The sequence below is a fragment of the Leucopleurus acutus genome (assembly GCF_964270905.1).
Source record: "Leucopleurus acutus genome assembly, chromosome: 18".
NCBI lineage: Eukaryota > Metazoa > Chordata > Mammalia > Artiodactyla > Delphinidae > Leucopleurus > Leucopleurus acutus.
This window is the reverse complement of record NC_139160.1, coordinates 65,744,623-65,756,429: the sequence shown is the minus strand read 5'-3', so window position 1 is coordinate 65,756,429 and position 11,807 is coordinate 65,744,623. Positions and strand designations below refer to the sequence as shown.

General features: G+C 40.7%; 1 protein-coding gene across 1 annotated transcript; it reads left to right on the top strand.

The window, feature by feature from the left end:
* Nucleotides 1–1,440: 1,440 nt before the first annotated feature.
* On the top strand, nucleotides 1,441–2,454 carry OXGR1 (oxoglutarate receptor 1; the record flags this gene model as incomplete). The annotated part of the gene is made up of 1 exon (XM_082859208.1): nucleotides 1,441–2,454. One exon carries the CDS (start codon nucleotides 1,441–1,443, stop codon nucleotides 2,452–2,454), a length of 1,014 nt encoding a protein of 337 aa, XP_082715334.1.
* Nucleotides 2,455–11,807: the final 9,353 nt, after the last annotated feature.

Genomic DNA, 11,807 nt, shown 5'->3' with positions numbered 1-11,807 from the left:
CCTTTAGTGCCCTCTCCTATTCTCTAAGTAGCTGTTCCCTCCCTTCTTTGTAATATCAGTAGCCTTGTACTATTCATCTATCAAAGGACTTAGTGATTAACACCTAACATTTATTGAGCACTTATTATGTGCCCAGTAGTGTTCCAAGTGTTTTTCGTGTCTTTTTTGGGGGGGATATATTGAAAGTTCCATGAGTTAGCGTTGTATTTTGTTAAAATAATTTCTCTGTCCATCTCCCCGAGTAGACTGAGATAGTGGCTTGTACATCTGTGCATGTTATTCATTTGGTATCTGTAGGACCTGGCAGAGTGCCTAACTAATACACAGTGGGTGCTTCATAAATATGTAAGTGGATGCATTTTACCAACAGCGTTTACATCCGAATAATAACCTAATCGTAAGTAATTCTTCTTTTAAATGATCTTCATGCAGAAATTCACAGTCAAAATTTTAGAAAACACTGAGAAGCAAGAAGAAAGGTTAAAATCCCACTCCTCTCAGCCCTGGAGAGTTAGCAACTTGCTTAGGGACACACAACTACTCTTTGGCTAAACAGAGTCAAGGTCAGGGCCTCTGGCAATAGCACCCTAGCTCTTAACACTGCATGAAGCTATTGTTCCTCTTCCCCCTGCAAACACCCCCCCCCCCACAACATGAGCAAATTATGTTTCCTGTTAAAATGGGTTGGAAGAGCTGAAAATGAAATCTACCAGACATATGATGTTGGAATGCACGAAATCTACATTTTAGAAATGTCTGGTATTCAGTCCCGTCATGCCTTTGCACTTCCCATTGCATCCCTCATTTAGGGTCATCCAGATTGACAGGCAGCACAGTGAGGCAGTTTGGAAAGAGAATGGGTTCTAAGTCAGACAAACATAGGTTCAAATCCCAGCTGTGCCACTAGTTGTGTTACCAGGAACAGGTCGCGGTTTTAGTCTCTTCTGTAAAATAGAGATAATAAGAAATGTTCTCAGCGTTTTGTCAAGTTTAGAGGTAACACATTGGTGAGGTGCCTCACACGTGATTAGTGGTGGAGCTTGCTGTGGTCAGGTCTCTAATGGTGACACTCTAGGGCATACCTCAACAGCAACCTGGCCAAGTCGTCTTCTGCAGCTACAACGTGGGGTTTTCCACCCCAGTCCTTCATTTTACTTCTCATAGTATTTAACTTTTATATTATTGTTAGATGTCTTTAGTAACTTGCCTTACAGTCATTTTCTTTGAAATTCAATTTCTTCCTCAGGGTCTCTTTGGAGATTAAAGAGAAAGAGTGGCAAATTTAGGCTGTTAGAGCAATTTTCATTGAAAAGTGGATCATTGTTTTCATTACCCTACCGTTAATGTTTTCTATTTTCCTTTATCAGCGAGTTACTTTCTCTCGATTCGTATCGCCAAACTGCACTCTCTTGTTTTCTTGCAAAATGAAAGGAGACAACCATGAATGAGCCACTAGATGATGTTGCAAATGCTTCTGATTTCCCCAATTATGCAGCTGCTCTTGGAAACTGCACTGATGAAAAGATCCCACTCAAGACGCACTACCTCCCAGTTATTTATAGCATCATCTTCCTGGTGGGCTTTCCCGGGAACGCAGTAGCAATTTCCACGTACATCTTCAAGATGCGGCCCTGGAGAAGCAGTACGATCATTATGCTGAACCTGGCCTGCACGGACCTGCTGTACCTCACCAGCCTGCCCTTCCTGATTCATTACTACGCCAGCGGAGAAAACTGGATCTTTGGGGATTTCATGTGCAAGTTCATCCGCTTCGGCTTCCATTTTAACCTGTATAGCAGCATCCTCTTTCTCACCTGTTTCAGCATCTTCCGCTACTTTGTCATTATTCACCCGATGAGCTGCTTTTCCATCCATAAAACTCGATGGGCCGTGGTGGCCTGTGGGGTGGTGTGGACCATTTCACTGGTGGCCGTCATGCCCATAACCTTTCTGATCACATCAACCACCAGGACCAACAGATCCGCCTGCCTCGACCTCACCAGTTCAGATGACCTCACGACCATCAAATGGTACAATCTAATTTTGACCGCGACCACCTTCTGCCTCCCCTTGGTGATCGTGACACTTTGCTATACGATGATTATCTACACCCTAACACAAGGACCTCAGACGCACAGCTGCCTTAAGCAGAAAGCTCGAAGACTAACCATTCTGCTGCTCCTCGTGTTTTATATATGCTTTTTGCCTTTCCATATCTTGAGGGTCATTCGGATTGAATCCCGCCTGCTTTCAATCAGCTGCTCCATTGAGAATCAGATCCACGAGGCGTACATCGTTTCTAGACCGCTGGCTGCCCTGAACACCTTTGGCAACCTGTTACTGTATGTGGTGGTCAGCAACAACTTCCAGCAGGCCGTCTGCTCGATGGTGAGATGCAAAGCAGGTGGGGACCTAGAGCAAGGGAAGAAAGTCAGTCACTCAAACAACCCTTGAAACGTTTCACATGTCCAGCCAAAAAGAAATGCTGGTATTTCACCTATAACTTCTACGAAGTCCAGACTATCTCCCTCGGTGGAACTCTTAGGACATACTGTGCACTCAGGTAATGACGTGCCGGAGCCAGGGCAGGGCTGCTGCGAGTTCTTTGCAACCTGTCTATTGAGATCCTCAATACTGGTACATGCGTATCAGTAAAGAATTCAGATGCAGAATTGGAACTGTGGGAAGAAATCTAGTCTCACCAACTTTATATATATAAATTTATAAAATTATATATAGTGTGTGTATATATATATATATAAATTGATGTTCACCCCCTCACCCTAAATCTCTCAGTATTTAATGCCACAATAAGAGAAAGCCAATCTTTTCATTCAGTTTCCTGCTTCTTTATACGCAGGTCTACTTGTATTGAGGCCCTACACTACTCAAGGCATTATTTGTATATTTTTCAGTATTCGCTTTTAAAAAAACTTCATATCTTTAATTTTTTTTCAAACTTTGCTTTGAGATTATTAAACTGTGTTTTTCACTAGGATTTAGTCAGTTGTGTAGATGAAAGCAACCCAGTTACAATACCCTTGAGACAATTCAAAGATGTCCATACAAATAGCTGTCCCTACATAATTATGTATGGACATAATCGATGTCCATACATAATTCCCAAATAGGGGAATTATGTCTTTATTGTTGCAGATCATTTTTTAAATTGTTATTGAATTTATAAAAATGATCAAGTTGTACTAGTAATTATCAACATGTCCTGGGGAAGGAAGGAGCACTTTTAGGGGAACAGAAGTACTTTTCATGTATTTATTGGGTATTAAATAAAATCTAACATTGTTTTGATTTCTGTGGGAAAATATTCCAGGAAACACTAATTCTCTTAGATACCTTCTCTTTCGTGCCTCTCTTGAAAATATGTTCTCTATTATAACAGCCAGAGCTATTTTTGAACTGTGTGTATTTAATTATCATTAAATGTAAATATTTGAGAAAATGCCTAGTGTGGATATTCAAAACGCTGGTAAATATGTTGATACAATTAATAAACTAATTTAAAATCACCGAATAGGCTGGTAATAGTTTTCTCTGAAAATGTAGCTTTACTGCTATTATACTTACTGGAAGCTTATGTTCTCCATGTTTACAGAATAAAAATAATTTTAAGAATCAGTTATGGAATAAGGCCGGAAGAGATGATTTAAACAAAGAAAAGGGTATCATAGGAACTCTTCATGATTTTCAGAATTTTCTAGGACTTAACATCTGACTTAGACCTAAGTGAGGATGCTTGGAGCCAGGAGACCCCAGGCGTGTGGAGGAGAAAGAGGAAAGCCAGCGGCTCTGTGCATTAACTTCTCTGGATGATGGCATTCTCTCTACCCACTACCTTCTGAGCCGTCTTTTCCTGGGCTTTCTCTTCTTTTTTATTTTTGGCCGCAATGCGAGGCCTGTGGGATCTTAGTTCCCTGACCAGGGATTGAACCCAGGCCCTGGACAGTAGAAGCGTGGAGTCCTATCCCGGGCTTTTTTATAGCATGTAGAATGAGCTCTTTCACTAGAGAGCCCAACTTGCCCCTCTGTGCAGGTGCTCAGTGTGGAACTGCGTTCAAAATTCCACTTGGAACCGAGAAGCTGGGTAGCTCTCCTCCCCACACCCACACCCCGGATGCGCAGCTCAGCTCTTGGGCCATCACCAAAGCGTGGCCAGAATAGCCTTTATAGTAATACCACTGTTTTTATTCTAGCCCTTTCCTTTCTCTCTCTCCCTCTCTCTCTTTCTTATTCCAAAGATTTCACCCACCCACCAGAGAAAAGCTGCCTCAATCTCCTTCATCCCAATCTCAACTTGTCGCTATAGATTCTTTTATCCTTTTCCTTCTTCCCTCCAGTTTACAGACCAACAAATCATCTCTTTCTTTCTTTTTTTAAGAATTTATTTATTTATTTGTTTATTTATTTATGGTTGCGTTGGGTCTTCGTTGCTGCACGCGGGCTTTCTCTAGTTGCGGCGAGAGGGGGCTACTCTTCGTTGCGGTGCGCGGGCTTCTCACTGCAGTGGCTTCTCTTGTTGCAGAGCGCGGGCTCTAGGCGCGCGAACTTCAGGAGTTGTGATTCTTCCCACCGTGTCTTAGGTCCTTATTCTGCTCTCTTAGGGACTTGCTCCAACACTCAATCCTACTTTCTCAAATTTTTAACGTTTCTCTTACCCTGGATAGTTGACCTTAGTTTGGGAGCATGCATCATTTTCCTTTATCCTCAGAATACCCTCCCTTGACTCAGCAGTTCTGTCATTCTCTTATCTGACTGGTTCCCTGCACTCATGGGTCAGGTGCAGATGACTGTCTGCCCTCCTGCGTTCTGCTGATAGAATATAATAACAAAGATCCAAGCTAAATTAGATTCCAAGGGTCAGTTTTCTTTTCCAAAGTAAAGACTTTTGGGCTAATTGTGCTGGAGGATGCAGTTTGGAACTGAGGCCAAAAAAGAGATTGATGATACTTCTGAGAATAGAGTGGGACCTGAACGCCCTTTGCCCAGTTCTCCCAGGTGTAGGCAGAGAAAGTACGAGAACAAAAGAGCAGAGCTCTGACTGTCTGCCAGAGAGGGACCTGCCTGTTCTGCTCGCAGCCTAGGAACGAGAAGCAAGTCAGATTCCCTGAACCTGCAGGCAGGGAACCCAGACACACCTGCTCTGACAGTAATGCCCCCACTTCATTTTTAACTTTATATCATGGAAGTTTTCAAATAATCACAAAATTAGAGAAATTAGCAAATGACCTCACATACCCATGGCTTAATTTCATCTATAATCAACACCTTACCATTCTTGTTTCCTCTATCCCTTCCCACAGTTTTTTCTAGAATATTCAAAAGCAAATCCTAGAAAACATAGTAGTTTCACCAATAACTGCTTCAACATTGATCTCTTTCAAAACATACATAACCAAAACAAAATAAAACATGGTTCCCTCACATTATTTAATATCTAATCCATATTTTCTTTCCACTGGTTGCCTCAGAAGTGCCTTTTACAGTTGCTTTTTTTTTTTTCCTGAAATCAAGATCCAAACAAGGTCTATGTGTTACATTTGGTTGATATGTCAGTTAAATTTCTTTTAATCTATTAGAACTACCCCTCCCTTTATGTATCACTGTTTATTTACTGAAGAAATCAAGCTGTTTGTCCTGTGCAATTCCCCACATTGTGGGTGTGGCTGTTTGCATTCCATTTTGTTGTTTATCATGATCCTCCACACCTTGTATTTGCTGTAACTTGGAAGGCAGAGCTAGAGGTTAGATTACATACAGATTAGATACTTCCTCCCTCCCTCCCTCTCTCCCTCCCTCCCTCCATCATCAGATTCTCCAGGCATTTTTGCTTTCATAGTTTTCCAGTCGTTGCTTCTTGTTGTCATGACCCACTAGGCTTTTCCCAATGGTGACTTTGAAAATTCTAACGTTCTTCTGCTTTTGTTAGTCATGGCTTTTCTGTAAAGATCTTTGACTCGTCAACTACCTTTACCCCTTCCTCTCTGAACATAGCTCCCACTCCTCCACCTTTGGGAAGACACAAGGAAGGGATAGAAAGAGATATGGAAGCTGCCTCTCCGTTATTTCCTCCATGAGAGTGTAAGTGTTGACAGAAATTTCGACAGAATTTCCTTTTAATATGAGACAAAGTTTTGTGCTTTAACTCTTTGGGGTTGACAGCCATGTCTGTGATCTACAGGGTTGGAGCTGCCCCCTTGGGGAAGGAGGTTATCAGGGGAGCTTTCTTGCTGCTGCCAGGTTTCTCCTCCGTACCACCTGAGTGCCTTTGTGTGTCCTCTTGGGCCAGTGCAGGCCGTTTTGGTCTTCCCCCAGAGGTTCTGAGAAGGAGTAGAACAAGACATTAATAACTACAAGGCCATGTAACATTTGGGGTCAAACTTCATTTCCTGTTCTAATTTTATTCTTAAATTTTACCCGGCAACATCACTCAATATAATCTACCTGATATTAGATATTAGTGATAGAAGAATAACAACATAAAAATGCCTGAAGGGTGAGAGCCCCTTGTGTTACTGAGTTCCCAGGAAGAAATTAAATCATAATACGCACTGATCTTTTTATTTTTTTTTCAATTCTATTTTCTTTTCTGTGCTTCTAGCTGAACATTTTCTATTGATCCTGCCTTGTACTGTATGCAGTTTGCTACTAAGCCTATCCATTGAATTCCTAGTGTGAGATATTGCATTGTTTTCATTTATAGGATGTACATTAGGTTCCCTTTATTAATTCTACCATGTCAGTGAATTGCTTTTTTAATCTATGTTGTCCACCTATTCCAATATTTTCTAGAACTGAATAATCATAGTTATTTTAATGTCCTCACCTTTCCATATCTGGATAACCTTCAGGTCTGCTTCCACCGACTGCCATCTTCCTTGTATTTATTGGTCACGTGATCCTGTCTCCTGGCATATCTATTAATTTTGACTAAATGACAGAAATTGCATGTGAAAGAATCAAAGAGGCTTCCCTGAGAGGTTTTCCTTTCAGTTGTTTTACTTTTCAGTTGTCAAATTTCTATTTCTCTCCACTGCTCTCTGAAGTTGGGCTACTCTTTTATTCACTAAATAAATCATTTTTTCCTTTAATTCTTTGAACATATTTAAATAGCTGCTTTAACATCTTTGTCTATTAAGTCCAGCATCTGGCTTGTATTACTTTCCCCTGGATGCGATAACAGTTACCACAAATTTAGAGCCTTCAAGCCACACAAGCCTACTCCCTTTCAGAGGTCAGAAGTCTGAAACCAGTTTCACTGGGCTAACGTCTAGGAGCTGGCAGTCCTGCCTTACTTCTGGAAACTCCACAGGGGAAACCATTTCCTTGTGCTTTCCATCTTCTATAAGCTACCCGCATTCCTTGGTTCATGGCCCCTCTTTCCTCTTCAAAGCCAACAGCGTATCATCTTCAAATCTCTCTGACCTGGGCTTTTACCTGAATATCTCCTCTCTCTGACTCTGATTCTCTTGCCTTCTTTTTCATTGTAACTTTTGCAGTTATGCAGGTAATTCAGAATAATCTCCTCATCTCAAAGTCTGTAATTGAATCACGTCTGCAAAATCCATTTTACTATGGCATGTAACATGTTTACAGGTTCTGGGGATTAAGATGAGGACATTTTGGAAAGGTTATCGTGCAGCCTATCACAGTGGTTTCTTAAAGGACAACAAGTTAAAACAATAATAATAACAATATAAAGTGACCTAGAGGTCAGTTTCTAATTGCTTTTTCTTCCTTTGGCTGTGGGACACAATTTTGTTTTGTGTGTCTATCAATTTTTTACTGAATACTGGATATTGTGAATAAATCATTGTAGAGACTCTATATTCTATTATTGTCCTTTGAAGACTGTTGACTTTTCCTCTAACAGACACATCAATTACTTGCTAAGCACCTTGAAATTGTGTTGACTTGTTTTTACAATTTAAGGACAGATTTGTGAAAAGCCCAAGATGTTTTCCAAGCCTTTTTTTTTTTTTTTTTTTGCGGTACGCGGGCCTCTCACGGTTGTGGCCTCTCCCATTGTGGAGCACAGGCTCCGGACGCACAGGCCCAGTGGCCATGGCTCACGGGCCCAGCCGCTCCGCTGCATGTGGGGTCTTCCCAGACCGGGGCACGAACCCGCGTCCCCTGCATCGGCAGGCGGACTCTCAACCATTGCGCCACCAGGGAAGCCCTTCCAAGCCCTTTTAAGAAGCAGGACCCAATTGCCAAATTCTGTTTTTCCTATGGTTTTGTCCAGACTTGGTTTTAGAGTTTTTTTCAAAGCATGTCTAGAGTAGACCTTACTCTAGGGTGTGGTCTTTATTCCTAAGGTACAGTTTTCTGTTGTCTCTGCAAAATGAGTTCACAGGGCGTTAGGAGGTTTTTCCTCTCTAGTTGGGCATGAACACCAATGTTGACTACTAGTATCTCTGATGCCATAACAGCCTCTTTGTGGTTAATCTCAAGAAGGTTCTCCATGCAAGCATGGCCCTTGGTCCAGGAGTCACAGGGAATCTCCGTATATATAGGGGTATATGTTATATGATAACATAATAGCATATAATTTGTTCTCCATGATTTGGGAATGTGCCCATAGCCTGATCATATTGTTTTTCTTTTTGGAAATGCTTGCTAACACTACATTAATACTCCTAAATGAGGCTTTTTGGATTAATCACAGTACCTTCCACAAACATTTGAAAAGTAAATATAGATGCATAAAATATTCTCTATTCAGTTTATATCTTTGCTCATTGAATGCAGGGATTTAAAGAACAGAGGAATGCACAGCCTACATGTTTAGGATTATTTTAAATTTCTATTCAGGTTAACTAACGCCAGCATCTTCTAAAGCCCTACTATGTGCAAAGTACTGTGCTATGCCCTGGATATATAAACCTTAGTAATAAACAATTCTGCTTTCAAAGATACTACAATCTTGCAAACTAACTGTGTTATTCATATGTGCCTTTTAGGTTGAGTATTTATGTATTTATGTGTATTTATGTGCCTTTTAGGTTGAGTATTTATGTCATGCTGCAAGCAAATCTCAATGAAAAGTTTGTCAAGTTCTTTTCACCATTATAGTTTATCATTATTCTAGTTATATCTAAAGAGCTCAACCCAAAGGGAGCATTTCAGGAACATATATAATTATCTAAATCCCTCTCACCAATAACCCTAAAGTGTGTTCTAAGTGGCAAATCCACAGAAATTTCCTAGGGTGCTAATTGTACATGGTTAAATGTCCCATTTATCTGTTTAAATCCACCTAGGAGATGAACACCACCACAGTATTTGGTATTAAATACTTAATGTTATCCCATTATCGGAGGCAACATTTTTTTGGGGGGGGGGAGGCAACATTTTAAATATCTTAATCTCACATCACAAAGCCAAGAAAAAATCTACATATGCACCACAAATGATGCCCTTGGTATCTAATAAGGTACCTCCATCTTGCAAAACATTTCTGATTCACATAACGCATCTAACAGTTTGAATAATAGTGCTGGTTTTTTCTCTAAACTCCGGGGCAAATCTGAATATTATTCATATTAAAGAATTAAACAAGGCCAATCTTAAAGCTTCTATTCAAATTTTAACCATTCACTGTATATATGTACCACATCTTCTTTATCTATTCATCTGTCAATGGACATTTAGGTTGCTTCCATGTCCTAGCTATTGTAAATACTGCTGCAATGAACATTGGTATATATATATACAATGGAATGTTACTCAGCCATAAAAAGGAATGACATTGGGTCATTTGTAGAGATGTGGATGGACCTAGAGTCTGTCATACAGAGTGCAGTAAGTCAGAAAGAGAAAAACAAATATTGTATATTAAATATTTGTGGAATCTAGAAAAATGGTACAGATGAACCAATCTGCAGGGAAGGAATAGAGATGCAGACACAGAAAATGGACGTGTGGACACAGGAGGGGAAGGGGGGATGGGATGAATTGGGAGATTACGTTTGACATATATACACTACCAGGTGTAAAACAGATAGCTAGTGGGACCGTGCTATATAGCACAGGGAGCTCAACTCGGTGCTCTGTGATGACCTAGATGGGTGGGAGGGAGGTCCAAGAGGGAGGGGATATCTGTACACATATAGTTGATTTGCTTCGTTGTATAGCAGGAACTGACACAGCATCGTAAAGCAACTATACTCCAATTAAAAAATATTTCTTCTAACCATTCATGAAAGGACTGCTGAAGTTCAGCTTTTGTGAATTTTTCTCTAACGACTCATTCTAAGATAGTCAGTCCTGCAAATTCTTTTTCTTATTCATGAAGCCCTTTGGGCACTTTGTCTTATAGGACTTGGATTATCACTCTTCCGTGTCCATGTGTTCTTTTTCTCCCCAGTGAGATTATTAACTCCTCCAGCGCAAGGTCACATCATGTTTCCAGCTCTTAGCAATATGCTAGAAGGCATGAATATAGAACAACAACAAGCACAAGCTTCTTTTAGAATGCGAAATACCTGCTTTTTAATCCCTATTCTTACTCAACCAATTTCTGGATGTAGGAAATTCATGCTTAAATTGAGCCTTTGGGTTGCCTTTGAAGGCAAAGGGAAAAGACTTCTGTTTCTGGTAACATAGTAGATTAAATCTACTGCACAACCTTCCAATTGGAACTGGTGAAAATGGCTAAATAAAATATTTTCATAAACACCTATAAAATGCTCACTGAGCTGGTATGAAACTAAAGAAAAATTAAATATAAAAATGGAAAACTAGAAGTTGGCAGGCAGCAAAAGCAGCAATTTTCCAAATAGTATCTGCAAAATCGTATCTGCTTTTGAGGCTAAGTTTTTGAGCCTAAGAAATCCGTGTCAGGAAGAGTAGGGTGATCAGACCTCCTGATTTACCCAGGACAGTGCTAGTTAACTTCTGCTGCTCAGGTGTAATCAGTCACTGAACCCACTTTCATTCTTAAAAGTGTATGGAAGGATACATGCTCATCCTAAGTATAAAAGACAGGACATAATGTATGGAGCTCAAAAAGGTAGGGGTTCTAATAGGAGATCTTGGCAAAATTCTGCACATCAGTGTTAGGGGGACTATTAAATAAGACTACAGGGCTTCCCTGGTGGCACAGTGGTTGAGAGTTCGCCTGCCGATGCAGGGGACGCGGGTTCGTGCCCCGGTCTGGGGGGATCCCACATGCCACGGAGCGGCTGCGCCCGTGGGCCATGGCCGCTGAGCCTGCGCGTCCGGAGCCTGTGCTCCGCAACGGGAGAGGCCACAACAGTGAGAGTCCTGCGTACCGCAAAAAATAATAATAATAATAAAATGAATAAATAAATAAATAAGACCACAAAGCAGAAAGGAACAGCATGTAAAATAGTCTGCATTTACTTTGACACTGGATGGAAGGAAAATGAATTTGCCCCTGAGAAATCATCGTCAGCATCAAGCGCTCATGTAAATTTGTTACCTGCATGTTAAAACTGAAGTTCAAGTGGAGAATTAAATTTAAAGTGATTTCCAGATGGGTAGGACTACCAGGCAACTGGCAGAAGCATATGCAACAACTCTCTGAGGGAACACGACTTTAACCTAGGTCTCCAAGAATTCCTATTGGTAAAATTTCCAAGGAAAATGAGAAGCACATGTAAAAATAAATCACAGGAAGTGTCAACAAAAAGGCACAATGGGCGAAATACATCAGAATTAGAGGACAGAAGAAGCAGACTGTCAAAGATTTCATATGTGGGAAATATCAGACATTAATTGCAAGATGGAATGTTTATTTTCTGTAAAAAATTGAATCTTGAGAAGAA